Raw genomic sequence first — 17942 nt, 5'->3', positions numbered from 1 at the left:
CAGTCAGGGTAAGCCACAAAAGGTCATTGCTAAAGAGGTTGGCTGTTCACAGAGTGCTGTATCCAAGTATATTGTTAGAAAGTTGAGTGGAAGGAAAATGTGTGGTAGCACCATCAACAGGGATAAACGCAGCCTTTACAGGATTGTTAAGCAAAATCCATTCAAGAATTTGGGGAGCTTCACAAAAAGTGGACAGACGCTAGAGTCAGCACATAAAGAGCCACTGCCCACAGACGAATCCTACACCTGGGCTACAAATGTTGCATTCCTGGTGTCAAACTACTCCTGAGCCAGACACAATGTCATCCACCAGACGTCGCACAGGCGCAAAGCTCGATTTTTACGACCATGTATGCATACTCAATGCCACACAATAAAATGAGGGAAAAATTCTCCACATCGAACTATTTTATATTTGACACACTGCTCCGAGTAGCCGGTTGTGAGTACTCGCAGCGTCACGGCAACACTCTGCCTCGCACTGACAGGTGTATTCCTCTTCTTCGTCCATAGTCTGGTTTAATGGCCTTTAACACCACCTTCTTTCTTTCTGTTTTTCCAAAGCTACATGGTAAATTAGTTCTGCTGCCCCGTCCGATGACGACATGGCAGTAAGTGTGGGAAATGTAGGAATTTGTCACTAGAAATATAGGAATACGGTACACTCGACTATGTGGCCTCGGACAGAGCTCTCCGAGTCCGCGCTGCTTACAGTACGTCCAACTATGATCTGCCCTTTAATTTTTAATTCATTGTTAAAGTAAAACTGTAAAGATAAAAGGTCCAAGCAAACAGTTACGGTTTCTGTGCCAGCACATGTCGTTATACAAATTTTGAAGCCCATAACATTTTCCTGCTCCTTCACAACCAAGCACTACCTTCTGTTAGTCTTTCACATTAACCATCAAAAGAATTGTTGGAAGTTAGTGGTTGTAATTTGACAAAATGCAAACAAGTTTAATGGGTGTTATTACTTTGGCAAGTTATTGTAAGTCCTCCTGTTGTTCAAAGAGTTGTTCAAAAAGTAGCTCCAACAAGCATCGTCACCCGAGCCTCATGCTTGTCCTAGCTGGGGAACAGCATGGCCCGAAACAGAGCAGATCAACATAAAAAGCAATATTTTCCCAACAGACAAAAGAGCAAAACAGAGGAGGGGCTGTAGGGGTGGAGGTGGCCAATTTCTGCCAGAAACGGCTCCATGCCAGAACAAACAAGGCCAAACATCCGTGTTCATCTCTGCACCATCTATGCACTTGAGTGACCCATTCAAAGTAAAAGCTATATAGAAAAAAACTCCCAGTTTAAGAGCTGAAGGGATGTGATTTGCTGTCGTCTGCACATTTTCCAGAAGACCCTTTGAGGATAAGGATATTGGCTAACATCCTAAGTCTGTGTCATGATGTTTTATTGGACTGGTTACTCCAGGAGAGGTCATGTTTTAGTGTGAGTGCAGACAAATGCCTAGAGATTAGCCCTAAACAGTAGAATATATACAATTATTGTTTTAGAAGAAGACAAATATATAAACATTAAGAGAATGCCGCCAGTGGAGTTGGTTAGTAAATTCTGGGGACACTACAGCATGTTTGAAAAACTGGAGAATTGTCTTTGAACTTGTCATTTTGCTTGATAAGTAGTTTACCCCCTATTGATTTACCATCAAAAAGTTGGTCCAACAGACATGTGACCTGAACAGGGGATGGTTGACTAACTTAACCTGATGATGTGACTCTTTCCAGAAATAATAAAAGGCTGTAACATTTGTTTTATCAGTGTCTCACAAAAGCATATACATTTCCATATTGAATCTGACATGACAAACAAAAAGAAAATTGTATTTTATTTGGATTTTATGTGAAACATGGTGGTGGCAGCATCATGCTGTGGTGTTGCTTTCTACAGCATAAACATGGAAGCTGCTTAGAAATGATTGAAAAATGGATAGAGTTAAATCCATGGCAATACTGGCAAAAGAATGTTAAAGGCTGAAAAAGACTTGAGACTGAGATAGAAGTTCACTTTCAGCAATAAAAAAACCTTAAACGTACAGCCAGAACAACAATGGGATTGTTCAAATCTAAGCATACCCATGTGTTGCCATGGCCTAGTCAAAGCCCAGACCTAAATCCTATTGAGAATCAGTGGCAAGACTTGAACATTTATGTTTAAAGATGCTTTCCATCCGGTCTGACTGAGTTTGAGATATTTTGCTTGAAAGATTAGGAAAAAGTTCAGTCTGTAGATGTGCAAAGCTCATAGAGAAAGCCCCAAAAGATTTTCAGCAGGAATTGCAGTGGGTTCTACAAAATATTAACTAAGAGGAGCTAAAGATAAATGTGCACCAAAAGGGGACAAATAAATGAGTATGAGTACAATGCAATCAACTGTAGAACTGGCAGGATAAAAGAGTTAAATGCTGAGTTCTTTGAGCCAAAGACAAGCTTGCTTCATACTTTGTCAACCTGAAGGAAACATGGAAACCATATGATGTTTTTTTTAAAGGAGCAAAGGAGAGAACTGCTTACATAGTTTTATTTTTCACTGACATTGGAAGAAATAAGTTTGTTCATGTTTTGCAGTAATCATCCACTTGTCCACTGAAACATCTGTCACCTAACAGAGAACAGCTCAGGACATTGAACCTGCCAACTCCCTGCAGACCTGACTGTTTTTGCTGCTACTTTTTTCCTGGAGAAAAAAACTCAAACATTGATTCATCTGTTTAACACATGTAATAGCAAAGGGATGTTTTCCTTTTTTCCCCTTTGATGAGATTTGCCTAGTATGCAAAGAGTAAGGAAAAAACACATTATCAAAGAAAATGCTTTTATCTCTGGAAGACCCAACCATGGCCCAATTATCTTCATTTAAAGTTTACCTCTGATGGGAAGCAAACAAATCCCCAAAAGATTGCGTTTGAACATTCTTGAGAAGCTGATTACCCTGAAGGAAGACTACAGGGCTGACCTAAGGAGAAAGATTTGCCAAATTGTCCACTCTTCGAAGTATGTAAACAATGTGCATGTGAGAAAATGTGCATATATGAAAAAAACTGAAGTATTATATTGACAAGAAACAAAAAATAAGATGACCAAGCACAGTAGGTAGGTTGCTTTAACTACCATTACAGTAAACAGCTTGTAAAAGCTTGTGGGGGTGGGGGGTTAATGGATCCATACAGAGTTTTATCTCTATTTGCCCTGAGTGTGGTACAGCCTTTCTTTTATCTCCTGCTGTCCCTGTTTCCTCAGCCTATAAAACAACCCAGAGTGTTGCTTAAAAAGACCATGATTCCAAAGCACCAGTAAACTTGCTTGTTTGATCGTGGAAGATTCCAGCTGTTCAGACCTCTCTCCTCGCTTGTTATTTTAGCTGCTTTTACTGTAAAACAACTGAGTTACCAGCTCTGCAACACTGAGTCACTCAGTTAGAGGATGGGGTGTGTGCAGAAACATTATTTTCTGTGATGGTTCACCTACTCTTCGTCATGGTGTCGTTGATCCGGAAGCTGCACAAAACTTTGTCGACATTTCTGGCATGGAGGAACCCATTTCCTGTCACCACAACCTGGAATGACTCTGGTTGGAGGACGTAAGAAAGAAACGCAATATGTCAACTCAACAACAAAACAGTTTAATAGTTAATGGGCAAATCTTTTAGAGTCAGAAAATCCAAAAAAGGTATGAACTCTAATAGAGCCCAATTTGCCTTTCCACTATTTTCCCAAACAAACAAGTCATTTTTAAACCACTTCTCTAACAGAATTACCATTACTCTGTATGGATGATGATGTGGTGGAAGGAAGAATGTGCTAAGTTATGGGACACAAAATATGAAAATAATCTAAAGGGGTTTACTAAATAGGCAGAGAAAGTTGAACACAAGCCTTGTGATTCTTGTCCTACCTCCTGCACATATACTGGAGGGCTCAGCTGCAAGGATCTCGATACAGGACTTCTTCAGAATCTGATGAGACAGAAAAGAAATACAGATTTTGTTGTCCATCAATGCAAGTCTTTGCTATTCTTATTAGTTTGAGCCACAAATCACTCCAAGATGCATTTTTGTTAACTACTGAGCTGTAAAAGATTTACCCACATTTGATAGTATTTAGAAACATGCCCGCAGTGACCCCTAAAGAGAAGGTTGGCTGGTTCATAAGCCGGTGGCACACTCACACGAGTGAGAAACAGCAGCTTTTGGGTTGCCCTTAATCTGATCCAGATGTCTGCAGCTGTCTGATCTTTACTGCTTCTCAAAAGAAAAACCTTTTCCATTTTGTTGTAATATTTTTAAGGTATAATAACTTCAATGAACTAAATATGGGGCTAATACAAGAAGATATATCAAGATATATATAACTTTTCTGCCATTAAAATCTGTGTTGTGTAAATGTAAGTGGGGCAAAAGAGAGAATTTACCGAATCTATGACTCCTTGCAAAGCCTCAAATCCACCATTTACAGGGAAGACATGGTCTTTACTGTCAGCAATCTTTGCCAGCTAGAAGGAAACAAATCATTACAGCTTCAAATGACTGGGGGCAGAAGGTCATGTTGTAGCTATCACACATTTGCTAAGTCAACCACAGCTTTTGCTCAGTAATAATTCAGTTGCCTCTTGTCCTGACATGCCTTGCAAAAGAATTCACGGGTGAATGCTTTCCAATTACAACCAAAAACTTTAATGTATTTTATTGGGATTTTATGTGATAGACCAACACAAAGAGTTAGAGTATAAATCCAGATGTTCTGTGCCTCGGAGGTTTGTCAGAGAACATTAGTGAGCAAAAAGCACCACAAACACCAACCTGCCAGAGGTTAAGTTTTGGAGAAGATTAAAGAAGGATAGAAAACAATATCTCATGACTTGAACGTATCACAGAAGCAAAGCTGCAAACTTACCAAGTAATTTCCACCTACCAAAACTGACACACCGGGCAAATAAAGTATAGAGAACCAGACAAGAGGCCCATGGTTACTTTAGAGGAGCTGCAAAGATTCACTTTGAAGGTGTAAGAATCAGTTGATAACTTGATAACTTCTTATCAGACACTCCACAAATCTGGCTTGTATGGAGTAGTGGCAAAAATAAAGCAAAAAGAAGTCATTTTTGCAGTTCTCACAACCCCTGTAGGAGGTACAACAACATGTGGAAGAAGGTGCTCTGGTCAGATGGAACAAAGTAGAGCTGTTTGGTCTACATGCAAAACACTATATGGTAAAAATTAACTCATCCTGAACATCTTTTGAAACAAATATGCTGTGAAACTTTGTTAGAATAAGGAGCAGGATTGTTACCAATATTGCTTTTAAGCATTTGTGGCTGTTTGTCTTTTAGTTTGAGGCAAGCTTATAATGTTTAAACTCATCTCACTAGATGTGAAGTAATCTCATCAGTTCAGGGTTGCCAGTTTAATCAGAAAGTCATTAAGTTTCATCCCCTGATAAAACATGGGGGTGTCACCTTCACTCTGTAGGGATACTTTCTTTCAGCAGGGACAGAGAAGCTGGTCAGACTTAATAGACAGATTAAATAAGCTACATTCAGGGCACTCTTGGATGGAAACTGTTACAGGATGCAAAAGACTAGAGGTCGTGGTGGATGAAATCATTAAGACTGAAGCATATTCATGTATTCGAATGGTCCAGTCAAAGTCCATTCTTAAATTTCCTGTTTACAGCAGCTCCCTATCCAACTTGGCTGAGTGTAAGCAATTTTGCAAAGAACATCTGTAATTCTAGCAACAGTTCAAACTACAGACTGAGAGGAGTTGAATAGAAATGCATACCACATTTTTCAGATTTTTCTACATAAAAAAGTATGAAAACTGTGCGGTATTTACCTTTGAGTTCAGTTACGAGGCATTTTGTGTTGATATATCACATAAAATCTAAATTAAATACATTGATGCTTGCGGTTGTAATGTGGCACAATGTGAAAACTTGAAGTCAATTCTGCAACAGTCAGTAAAATAAAAACAGTCAGTAAAAATACAAAATTATTTAGCTTTCAAAAAAAAGAAGAATTTATAACATGGAAACAAAAATAGACTTATTGGCTTGACACGACAAAATAATCAAGCTAAGAAGCATTAAATCCTGAAAAATCTTTGTAAACATAAATGAATTCATTTTGATTTCCAAAGCTTACACATTTTGTTTTGAAAAGCTGTAATTCACTCAGCATGAATCTTTGATGTCATGAGACTAAAACTTCAAAAACACACACCTGTGTCTCATTGAAGTCCTTGACTCCAACGCAGTAAATTGTGGCACCCAGACTTCTGGAGCGGTTTGCCTGTCAGGTATGCACCCAGATTCACAGTGAAAACAGGAAAAAGCTCAATGCCTGGCTTCAATTATACTTCTGCTTTCACATCATCATCCACAACAAGCCCTTAAAAAGGAGTGTTTGTTTTGCCTCTGACAAAGTTTTAAAAGCAGTTGAGCAACACAGTGTTTTCACTGCATAACAACATCCAACTGCCAAATATCACTAGAAATGTTACACTGTCATCTGACTGCCAAACAGAATCTCTAGGTCTGATTTTTAATTTTTCAGGAACTGAACCCCCTGAAATGATGGCAGTTGATTACAATAGGACCTCCTACACTTTCCAAGAAGCCCATTTCCAGCTACCAGGAACCTCAGACCTGTCTCTCTAGTCAGCAGGTGTCTGAAGCCATAATAGCAAGGAACACACTCCGTCACACAGAGTGCCTAAAAGATCTGAGGAGCAGATAAATCATTAGATCCCAGTGTTTCCAGAGAGATCAAATGATATATGTCATGGCAGCATTTCATCAGGACTATTAGTTGATCAGTGTCATCTTAAAGAGGAGAACATGTTCGGATTTTCTGTCTCACCTCCCTCTCTGCGTAGAAGAAAAGGTCCTCATGCAGCTCTCCATCTGTCAGAGCTATGATAACACTAGCAGTGCGGTAACCTGCACACATAAGCAATCAAAAATATTGGTTATTGTCATGACTCATTAGCTTTTATTTCTTAGTATTTGTAGGACAGCAGAGTTTCAACCATCTGACCCAAACTATTACCCTTAGATGAAAGTCAGTTGGTTAAGAAGTTTAAGAACAACCCAGGGACCTCCATCCATCAAGTTTATCATAATCTAGAAGATGCAAAATTTAGATAATGAACCATGACTGACATTTACAACTTGCCATATGGCCATAACAACAAGACGTTTTATAGAAGACTCAAGATGAAGCTTCAAGCCAAAGAGCAATGAATAAACAAGCAGGTGGTGGCAACATCAGGCCATGGGAGTGTTTCACTGCCAGTTGTCTGAGTGTGTTCCACCACAGAGGGTGAAATAATGAAGGACTACCACCAATTTCTTTACCTTTACCTTAAATCAACAACATCTAAATGGTTGAAACCTGGACACAGTTGGGTGATTCAACAGGACAGTGATTAAAAACACTCACCAAAACGTGTTTTGAAATTGATAAAGAAGGCTAAGTAAAAGCTTTTCGAATGACTCCGACCTCAGATCTACTGAATATTTAAAGATGATGTTTAAAAGCCTGATCTTTGCCAAAAAAACCAACAAGTGACAGACACTGGAAGATTTCTACAAAACTATATGATCTAGTGCAACTTATGGGATACTTATAAATATTCTGGGTGCATGCTTGTGCACATAGTTCTTGATTTTGATAATTATCAAAGTCATATATTGTATAATGATTCGGGGATTAAAAAATAATGAAAACCTCAAAGTCAAAATGAGAATAAAGTTACTGATGAGTATACAGTATGTATGCTTGTGACCAGAACTGTATGTTACAGTTATTCTTCTAATATATATATTTAATTGGCTTTCAGTTCTTGGTCCCAGTTTCTGTTTCTGACATATTCTTCTTGTGTAGTCCGTTTTTTGACCTTGATCTTAATCCTCATCTTGCCTCAGAATACCATCCTTGAACCCTTCTCAGCTCCTCACTTGCCTACAGTCATTCGTAGTACTCTTGAGCACTTTCTACCATTATACCTTCAGCTGCAAGAGGAAAATTTTTTTGTTAGTAGATTTTTTTTCCAAAAAACCTTTGGAAAAAAATTGGAAAATATTTTACATTTACTTTCAGCAAATTACTATGATTTGCCTTTTATAGTTTCTACTTTCTTTTTTTAAATAATGGTGAAAATAGAGTATCTTTATAATCACTTAGAGCAGAGTTGTGTTTTTGTCACCTACAGATAAAACCCACCTTCTGTGTTTCCATAGTAAATCTGCTCACTAGCCTGTAAAAATAAAAGAAAAACCTGAATGAAACAGTGAAGCAAGCAATGAACTAAGTGAAGTCCCTTCCTACTATAACACAGGAACCATGCAGAGCTCTGAATTGTGTGGAGGTTGTTTCTGGAGCCAGGGTGGAGATAAAGCCTGTGCCAGCTCTGAGTTGGATGCAGAACACTCACCCTCTGGATGCCCTCATGCATGAAAGTGTCTCCTCCTGGACGAACTGCATGGAGCTCCTCCAGACCTTTACGGATACGATCCCTGTGCAGAAACAAAGAGGAACAATCCACAGTGCAAATAATACTGTCTGATCAAAATATTTGTTCTTACAGCTTCATTTGTGGATATAACTGCACTGAAACCAGACACGCTGGTCACAGAATAATAGTTTCCACAACAGCTGTCCTTTGAGAAAATACAAGTAATGATTGACAGCTGTATAAAACCCAATCAGCACATGGTGCTTTGCAGAAATATTAGTACAGATTAAACTTTTTCACATTTTGTCACATTAACGTTTTAAAGAATTTTATTAGGATTTTGTGTGAAAGACTGAGCCATAGTAATTTATTATGGTGTGGTGGAAGAGAACTGAAACATTGCTTTTAAAATATTTTACAAATAAAACAAGAGCTAGCTGACATTTGCATGTAGTCTGCCAGAGTCAGTACTATGCAGAACCACCTTTCACTGCATCTACAGCTGTTAGTCTTTTAGGGTATGTCTCTACCAGCGTTGGACAGCCAGAGACTGACACAGACCTTATTCTTGCTCACCCTTCTTTGCAAATAGCTCAAGCCTAGTCAGATAGGATGTACTGGGTCTGTGAAAATGGGTTTTTAAGTTTTGTTACAGATTCTTAATTGGTTTGAAGTATAGACTCTGATTGGACCATTCTAGCACATAAGTATGCTCTCATCTAAACCATCCCATTGTAACTAGGTATGTATGTTTAGATTTGTTGTTCTGCTGGAAGCTAAGTCTCTTCCCCAATCTCAGGTCTTTCACATCCTGCAACAGATTATCCTCCAGGATTGTGCTTTAGTTAGCTGCATCCATCTTTCCATAAACTCTGACTCCCTGTCCCTGCTGAAGGAAAAGCATCCCCAAAGCATGAATGCTGCCAAAACCATGTTTCATTGTGAAGATGAAAGCATAGCATTTTACGCGATTTTTTAAATTGATTTGATTTTAAAAAGAGCAGAACATTACAAAGAGAAGAAATAAGCAATATGAAATGATTGATAGATGAAGATTAAGATTAATAAAACCAGACCCAGCTAGACTAGAAAACAGGACAAAAACCACAAACGATCTAAAACAAATACAGAGTTTAAGGGTGTTGTTTCAGATAGCACTTCAAATGAGCCATGAAATGCAGTATGAAGACAACTTTTATATAGCTGATTGGTCTCATGTGACCACAGTACCTTCTTCCACATGTTTTTCTCTTTCTCCTACATGGCTTGTAGAAAACTGCAACCAGGACTTCATATGACTTCCCTTCACCAACAGATTTCATCTTGCTACTCTTCCATAAAAACCAAATAAGCCGAGTTCACAACTGCTGGTCGTGAACTCGGCTTATTTGGTTTTTATGGAAGAGTAGCAGTTGTCTAGACTCTTCCACCTGAGGCGTGGATCTCTACAAATCCTCCAGAGTTGTATTGAGATCAGATTTAACACAGGTGGACTCCGTTTACTAATTAAGTGACATTTGATGGCAAATGATTGAGCTGGATCTTATTTAGTGGTATTTAGTAAAGGAGGCTGAATGTACGCATATATCAAACTTTCAGTCAGTCAGTCATTTTCTACCACTTGTTCCATAATGGGTCACAGGGGAGCTGGTGCCTATCTCCAGCAGTCTATGGGCGAGAGGCAGGGTACACCCTGGACAGGTCGCCAGTCCATTGCAGGGCTCAAACTTTCAGATAATAGTAAAAACATTTAAACAAACCTGTATCACTTTCCTTCCATTTTACAGTTAGGCAACCTTTCTGTTGCTCTGTATTCTGACTTGCAACAGTGTCAAACCAATTGACTGGAACATGTTTGTCAACTAACATAATTTCAGAAGGAAGCACTGAACCTGTGAGAAGGTTGCTCAGAAAATATAAATTCATAAACTATCCACAATGTGTCAAAACCAAATGATAAAGTATTTGCCCAGCCTGACAAAACTATCACAGCAAGAGAAGGCATCTGTCTGGATTCACTGCTTGGTCATAAAAATCATGGATCATAACTGTGCTACATCTATCCAGATCTGATCTGCAGCTTCACTCTCTCCTTTGAGCTGTATGACAGGAAAGCAAAGGATTATCAGCAAGTTCAGGACATGTGCTCCCACCTGTCTTCTGTCAGGCGCATTAAGATCCGTCCCTCGGTGGAGAACACAATGAAGGACATCCGCAACTGGGGGCTGGGGTGAGGAGAGCAGGAAAATACAAGCTGTTAGATCAGTAATCATGTCTTAACAACCATTTTCCCACTGACACTGGAGGTTCACCTTATGAATTTATGTGCCAGATGTTCAACAAAATGGTAGATTTCATTCCAGTGGTTCTGCACACTTCCTGATCTGAGAAGAGAGCAGACAACGTATTGTGAGCATACCTTTCAGCCACTGCTTGAGCATTTACAGAGTTGACAATGATATAGGATAATATACAATGCCTTCATCAAGGATTTAGTAGAGCCCTTGAAGTCTTTTCTCATTTTGTCTTGTTTTGTTGTGATTTTATGTGGTAGGTCAATGCAAAGTTTTACATAATTATGAAGTGGAAGGAAAATTATGCACGATTTTCAAGTTAAGCAAAAACATTTTTAAAAGTGTGGCATCCAGCTGCATTTAACCTCCCTCAGTGAAAACATTGCAACAAAGCTCAAGCTAAGTCAGAATGGATGGAGAGCATCTGTAAGCACCATCTTTACACTCATGCCATAAATTCTCAATTGAATTTGGGTCTGGGCTTTGACTGGGACATTCAAGCACATATATGCGTTAGTCTAAACAATAATTGCGGCTCTGGCTGGATGTTTACAGTTGCTCACTTGTTGGAAGGTGAACCTCTAACCTCAGTCTCAACTTTATGGCAGCCTCTAACAGGGTTTCTTGCATAATTGCCCTATATTTAGCTCCAACCATCATTCATTTAACTCTAGTTTGTCTGTCCCTGTTGAAAGAAATTATCCCCTAGCATGATGCTGAAGTATGTAGACCAAAAACCTTAGTTTTGGTCTGATCTGACCCAAGCACTTTCTTGCACATGTTTGCTGTGTCTCCTACAGGGCTAGAGGAAAACTGAAAACAAGACTTTTCAGCTTTTTATTCATGAAAAAAACAAGATTTACCTACCATTTCATGCACCACTTTGTTTTGGTCTGGCACCTAAAATCCCCACAAAATACATAGATGTTTGTAGTTGTAAGGTGACAAGCTGTGAAAAAGTGGCTGTGAATACCATAAGAGGAATTAAACCCAGAAAATTGTCCATGTCATTTGTAGGCATCCTAATTTTCATTTTCCTTTTCTCTCTGTTTTGATTTTTCTGTTCAGTCTAGCTTAATGTTTGAATGGTAATTATCTATTAAGTTTTGTTGAAATCCTATATTAACTTTTATTCCTCTTAGCAGTGTTCAATCAAATACAGAAAGAGCATCTGAATCCATAAACTGGCAGACTATGTCTGCATGGGTTGATGCTTTGAGCTGCTCTACTTCGAGATGAAGCAATGATGTGGCGTCATACTTACTTAGATTTCAGTTGCTGTCAACATCCTCTTAAAGCAACTGGAAAACATTTTTCAGTCATTGTGATCATACTTTACTTCATGAATCCAGCTGTGTAATCACATCTCTGTCAGAGAGGACTAAAGAGTGCTCTCTGCTCTCCTGTTGAAAATCTCACATCTGACCTTTTCCCTGTCATATTTTAACTTGAAGGCTTGATTCCCTTACACTGTGATTGTGATGAAGACTGATGTTTTCAGCTCTGTTGGGAGAAAACTACCATTTAGGAAGGCTGTATGGCGTTTGTGCGCGTGGAACTGCTGATTCTTATCAAAAGACCTTTCATTTAAACTGTGTTTTCATAAAGCCTTTGGTTTTCCTAACACATATTTTTTCCAGCGTTACCATGACACCCAGCACAAGCAGCTGAGCCAAGAGGCTAAACATCTGGATGAAATGGAGAAAGGCAGAGTTGACATGCAGAGAGAAGCAAAGGAGAGTTCAGGGTGAAGGAGACAGTGAGGGCAGATGAAGGACATTGTGGAAAGGTTCCTATAGAATAACAATACACAAACAATACAAAACATAGCCTGTTTTTAACAAATTTTTAAATCAAAATTCTAAATATTTCCTGTGGACTTGTACAGATTTTGTGAAAGCCTGAAAATTTCTTCATTTAAAAATGAGAATTTGGAGATATACTTCATTTTAGTTAACAAAAGAAAATGTCACACTACAACCACAAATTTTAATACAATTTGGGGGGATTCTATGTGAGAACTACACAAAGTAGAGCATAACTGCAAACATGCTATCCTCATTCTGAAATAGGTGGCAGCATCATGCTGATGAAATGCTTATCCTCTGCAGGGAGAGTAATGCTGCTCAGAGTTAATATTTGTATAATACTTGTATGTATGCCACCCTTTTTAGATTTATTTGTAAAAAATTGGGAAATCATCATTCATTTTCCTTTCATTTCACAAATACACAGTACTAAATCCTAACAACATACATTGGGCTTCATGGTTGTAACATGTACTATACATTCCTTGCTGCACAATTTCATCAGATTGAAGCAGTTTGTTGCCATTGCTGTACAACGTAATATTTCCACACTGTGGACCGGGAATACTGTAACTGGCAATTGGTTGCACTGGATTTTATTTCTGGGTATCATAGTAAATTGGACAGAATCGAAATTCACTCTGCCAGTTTTATTTGTAAGAACTTTTGAAATCCATGTTTCAGTTTCCCTTCACTATTAAAATGAAGCACTACTTTGTGTTGGTCTCTACCATAAAATCCCCCCAAAAAACCTTAAAGTTTGTGGTTTTGACTTTACAACATGTGAAAACTCTTGAGAATAGGCATTGCACTGACAAACTAAACAAAATTGTATTTAGCATGGCTAATCCAAACACACACAATAAACAACCATTTACTGTGTGTTGGGGGTGGTAAGTGGTAAATGCAGTCGATAAAGTTTTGACCTCTATTAGACCAGGAACTCATATTGCTGACAGACACACACACACACACACACACACACACACACGCACACACACAAAGATGAGTCAAGTCCAGGTTAGACAAACAGATGTATGACAAAACTAAACAAGGGAATTATCCAAACTCCCACTTCGGACACATAGACGGTTAACAAACATTTGGAAACTTGTATCCTCAGCAATAAAACTGGCATGCAAACTGAACAAAGCACAAAGTATAGCTGACAAACGTTACAAAACAGTGTTATCTGCTGATGTGTACTCTGCTACCATGTGGACTATGACTACTTAAAATAGGTTCTATATATTTAGCGATTATAAGGGTAAAAGTTGGTAATAAGAGTTAAAAAACAAACTCTAAGTTGAGACTGATTATGATGTTTGTCGGTAGATATGCAAATGCAGCATACAGAAAAAAATTTCTTAATTTTACAACCAGTATGTTTTTATATCATTGCACAGACTATTATGCCTCTGCAATACTGAAGCCATGCTCTGTCACTGTGGATAGATTTCATGAAACGTGTCATATTCTTTACCATTATCATCAATTTGAGCCTGAATTGTCTCCATGTGTAAACAGAAATCATCCATTTCCCTGTAACAGTGTCAGGTAATGTGATGGCTGACTTACTTATCCAGAACAAAGTAGAGATCAAAGCCTCCAAAGCATGAGGACTGCTGAGCCTGCCTCCTGTCCTGGTTTGGTCCAGCATCTACTGCAGTGAGGAGAACCAGTGTGGCACAGAACACCACTGGGAACCAGAGCTTTCTGCTCCAGCACTGAGACATCATTCCACCTTCAGGAAATCTCATACCGGTCTGACAAAAAAAAAAATTACCAAATATAAATCCTCTTTGATAATGCTTCCATCAGTCCTCCATGCATGTTTTTCAGTGCTGAAAACAGCAATAAGAGAGCTGTGAGGGTTGCTTAGAGCTTAAAGAGGAGGAGTGAGACAAAGCAGGGGGGCTGGTGGTACCCTCTCATCCCCAGGTTCAAACCAGCAGGCACATGGATGAGAGAAGCTCCTCAAACTACATCTGATGATGCTCTTTTGTTTATACCATGCAGAAAGACCCTCCAACCTTGGATGTGTTTGCAAAAACTTTCCATGTGTTTTCTCTCTTTCTCCCAGGATCTTAGTGGGAAGAGTGATGATGACAACATTGTGAAAGCACTACGATCTTGTGACTGCTCCTGTCCCCTAGTGGTAATTAAAAGGATTACAGCAGTGACGAGGAAATGGCAGCGAACTGGAAACAAATAACATCCAACACATCTATTGTTACTGCAGCATTTTACCAAAATTTGTCAAAGCTGGAGAGAAGAAACACCCGAGAGGAGTTTGAAATCACACCTGAACCTTCTGCTTATGTAATACATAAATAAAGTAGGAAACATACTTTAATTGTGCTAAATCTTCTTACTTGTAAAATATATTTCTGAGATGACCAAAATCTGCAAGATATCATTTAAAAATGCTGTTACGTAACATACAAAATGCAAAAATAATAAAATAAAGTCATGCTCTGTCAAAGCAGGAAGATCTTTAACAGCATAGTGCCTTTTTGGTTCCAGCTCTATGTACAGTATGGTTTCTGTTTTAGACATTGATAGAGAGCACCTATGTCCCAGGGCCTCATTGTGGTTATTGGCCATCCATTTTATGCATTATCTATGTTCAACCCACAAATAAATTAATACTTTTCACCCAGTGCATTCCTTTGTTCATTCTATAAAATATGTAACCGAATATCCCAAGTCTATCAGACAGAAATGTGTTCCTTCTATATTAATGTCTTTTGTGTCTCTTTATTTGACAGGTTTGCTATTAAGGGAATTAATCTAAGTGTGTGAGAGCAGTAGATGCTACAAGATTCCTACAAAGAAACCCTTCAGGGAATAAATTGTGGATTTAGTCTTGAAGAGTGACCAGATATAAACTAATAAGCAAAGAACCTATCCACGGTGTACCCTGCCCTTTACCTGTTGACAGCTGGAGATGGGCACCAGCCTCCCCTGTGATCCTGCAACTTATGTCATGAATCTCCAGAAAGTATAAATTACATATAATAATAACATTCATATTTTTATGCCATGTATTCTGAACATTTGTCATTGTTATTCATATGAAAACTGTCAAAATGGAGAACCAATTAATTTACAGACAAGGCCAGAGGTAACAGCAAAAAGAACAAAACACTTCACAGCAGACATTAAAAGCTTAGAAAAATTCATCAGAACAAACACCATACAAAATCTGTACATGAATGTTATATTTTACCTGGTTTCCTGACTTTGAAAAGGCATTGAGCATTTGACAGTGACGTCAAGACACAAAGCAACAAAGCCAGCGCCAAATATTTCTTTAGAGAAAAGTAAGAACAAACACTTTATAAAACAATTAAATTAATTGAAAAATATGATCAGCCGAGTGTGAAGCGGCTGGGATGAGGATCAGCTCCTCCAAGTCCGAGGCCAAGGTACTCGACCGGAAAAGAGTGGCTTGTCTTCTTCAGGTTGGAGGGGAGTTCCTGCCTCAAGTGGAGGAGTTCAAGTATCTCGGGGTCTTGTTCACGAGTGAGGGAAGAATGGAGCGGGAGATCGACAGACGGATCGGAGCGGCTGCCACAGTAATGGGGGCGCTGTGCCGGTCCGTTGTGGTGAAGAGAGAGCTGAGACGAAAAGCGAAGCTCTCGATTTATTGGTCTGTCTACGTTCCTACCCTCACCTATGGCCATGAACTTTGGGTCATGACCGAAAGAACGAGATCCTGGATACAAGCGGCTGAAATGAGCTTCCTCCGTAGGGTGGCTGGGCACTTCCTTAGAGATAGGGTGAGGAGCTCGGCCATCCGGGAGGAGCTCGGAGTAGAGCCGCTGCTTCTCCACATCGAGAGGAGCCAGTTGAGGTGGCTCGGGCATCTATACCGGATGCCTCCTGGAGGCCTTCCTCGGGTGGTGTTCCAGGCATGACCCACCGGGAGGATGCCCAGGGGACGACCCAGGACACGCTGGAGGGACTATGTCTCTCGGCTGGCCTGGGAACGCCTTGGGCTCCCCCTGGAGGAGCTGGAAGAGGTGTCTGGAGAGAGGGACGTCTGGGCGTCTCTGCTGAGTCTGCTGCCCCCGCGACCCGGTCCCGGATAAGCGGAAGACGACGAGTACGAGTACGAGTATGAAAAATATGATCAGTCTTTTTATATATACAGCATCAAGTCCCAGCAGACCATTCATAAGATGTGGAACAACAAATTCACGCATTGAGAGTTTGAGAAACTCTAACAACTGTTTGAGCTCATTTTTGGGCTCTTTTTGTACCTGAATAACAATAAAGTAGACAATACGATGTCACTTTGTAAATATTAGTTTAAATTACCTATAAGTAAAATGAATGAATTTGTGGGTTTATTGGGTAATGTAACATTTGTGTTTTTCAAATCACAAGACAGCTGGACCTATGCATTACCTACACTATGTCTCTTAAAATCTGTTTCCTTTTTGCTACAAACTGACGAAACAGCAGGCAGAGGTTTAATACTGTTTCTTAGCCTTATTTTAATTTATAGGCATCAGTTAACTGAATTTACAAATTGCTAAACAACAATTAAGATGAAAAATAGAAACTATTCCCACCCCTTGACCTTTGTCGTACTTTGTCACATAATAAACTAAAACGTTTTTTTTTACATGTCTTGGCATTTCTGGCATACAATACTGAGAAGCTGGTTACATACATGTACCATGGCACTTTTTTTTCTACAAAAAGAATACAGTATCTAAAAATGGTATCCTAATTGTGTGATTTGCTGACTTGGTAATTAATTACTTACTTATTATTTGACAGCTTGTGACATTAGAAAAGATGCATTGCTGTAATTGTAACCTGTATATATATGACCTTCAACCATTTGGGATTTGTGGCCATTCACCTGACACAGAGGTTGGTTATCAGTGAAGCCCAGTAGTTGCCGCCCCCAGGTCAGAGAGGCACAGGAAGAGACGCACATGCCCCGGACAGCAAGCACCAAGCAGGAAAGACCACCATTCCAGGACATGGTGTGAGACCCCCACACAACAACACCACACCAAACTTCAGAGTAATTAGTTAGAATCTTTCATAATTATGTGAAGCAGAACAAAAGTGACACATAGTCTTCAAGTGTGTTTGGAAATAAACATTTGAAAAGCGTCTAGGACTACCCTTAGCTTCACCCATCTTTATCTTCCCATTAACTCCAGCCAGCTTCCCTGTCCCTGCTAAATAAAAAAGCCTCCCCATAGCATGATGCTGCCAACCCCATGTTTATAGTGGGGATGGTGTGTTCAGAGTTATTTGCATTCTGTGTTTTCTATCAAATATAATGTTTTGTGTTTAGGCCAAAAATGTCAATGTTGGTCTCATCCAACCATATCACTTTGCTCGG

General features: G+C 39.3%; 1 protein-coding gene across 2 annotated transcripts in view; it reads right to left on the bottom strand.

The window, feature by feature from the left end:
• antxr1a (ANTXR cell adhesion molecule 1a) overlaps positions 1-14597 on the bottom strand; it is a 30828-nt gene extending 16231 nt beyond the window's left edge. Inside the window, exons 1-11 of one of the 2 annotated variants that reach the window (XM_047382301.1) lie at positions 14147-14266; positions 11628-11660; positions 10779-10850; positions 10620-10691; positions 8446-8527; positions 8235-8268; positions 6870-6949; positions 6231-6299; positions 4422-4502; positions 3906-3966; positions 3480-3578 (exon numbers count right to left, since the gene is read on the bottom strand). In XM_047382301.1, the coding sequence (XP_047238257.1) occupies positions 3480-3578; positions 3906-3966; positions 4422-4502; positions 6231-6299; positions 6870-6949; positions 8235-8268; positions 8446-8527; positions 10620-10678 (565 nt within the window). In that variant the 5' untranslated portion in view covers positions 10679-10691; positions 10779-10850; positions 11628-11660; positions 14147-14266. Of the gene's footprint in view, positions 1-3479; positions 3579-3905; positions 3967-4421; positions 4503-6230; positions 6300-6869; positions 6950-8234; positions 8269-8445; positions 8528-10619; positions 10692-10778; positions 10851-11627; positions 11661-14146 lie in introns of both variants that reach the window. The other variant, XM_047382300.1, reaches the window with a different exon arrangement.
• Between the last annotated feature and the right edge of the window lie 3345 nt (positions 14598-17942).

Source organism: Girardinichthys multiradiatus, chromosome 12 (assembly GCF_021462225.1).
Source record: "Girardinichthys multiradiatus isolate DD_20200921_A chromosome 12, DD_fGirMul_XY1, whole genome shotgun sequence".
NCBI classification, from domain to species: domain Eukaryota; kingdom Metazoa; phylum Chordata; class Actinopteri; order Cyprinodontiformes; family Goodeidae; genus Girardinichthys; species Girardinichthys multiradiatus.
The sequence above is the reverse complement of the archived record's forward strand: the minus strand, read 5'-3'. Positions and strand labels throughout refer to the sequence as shown.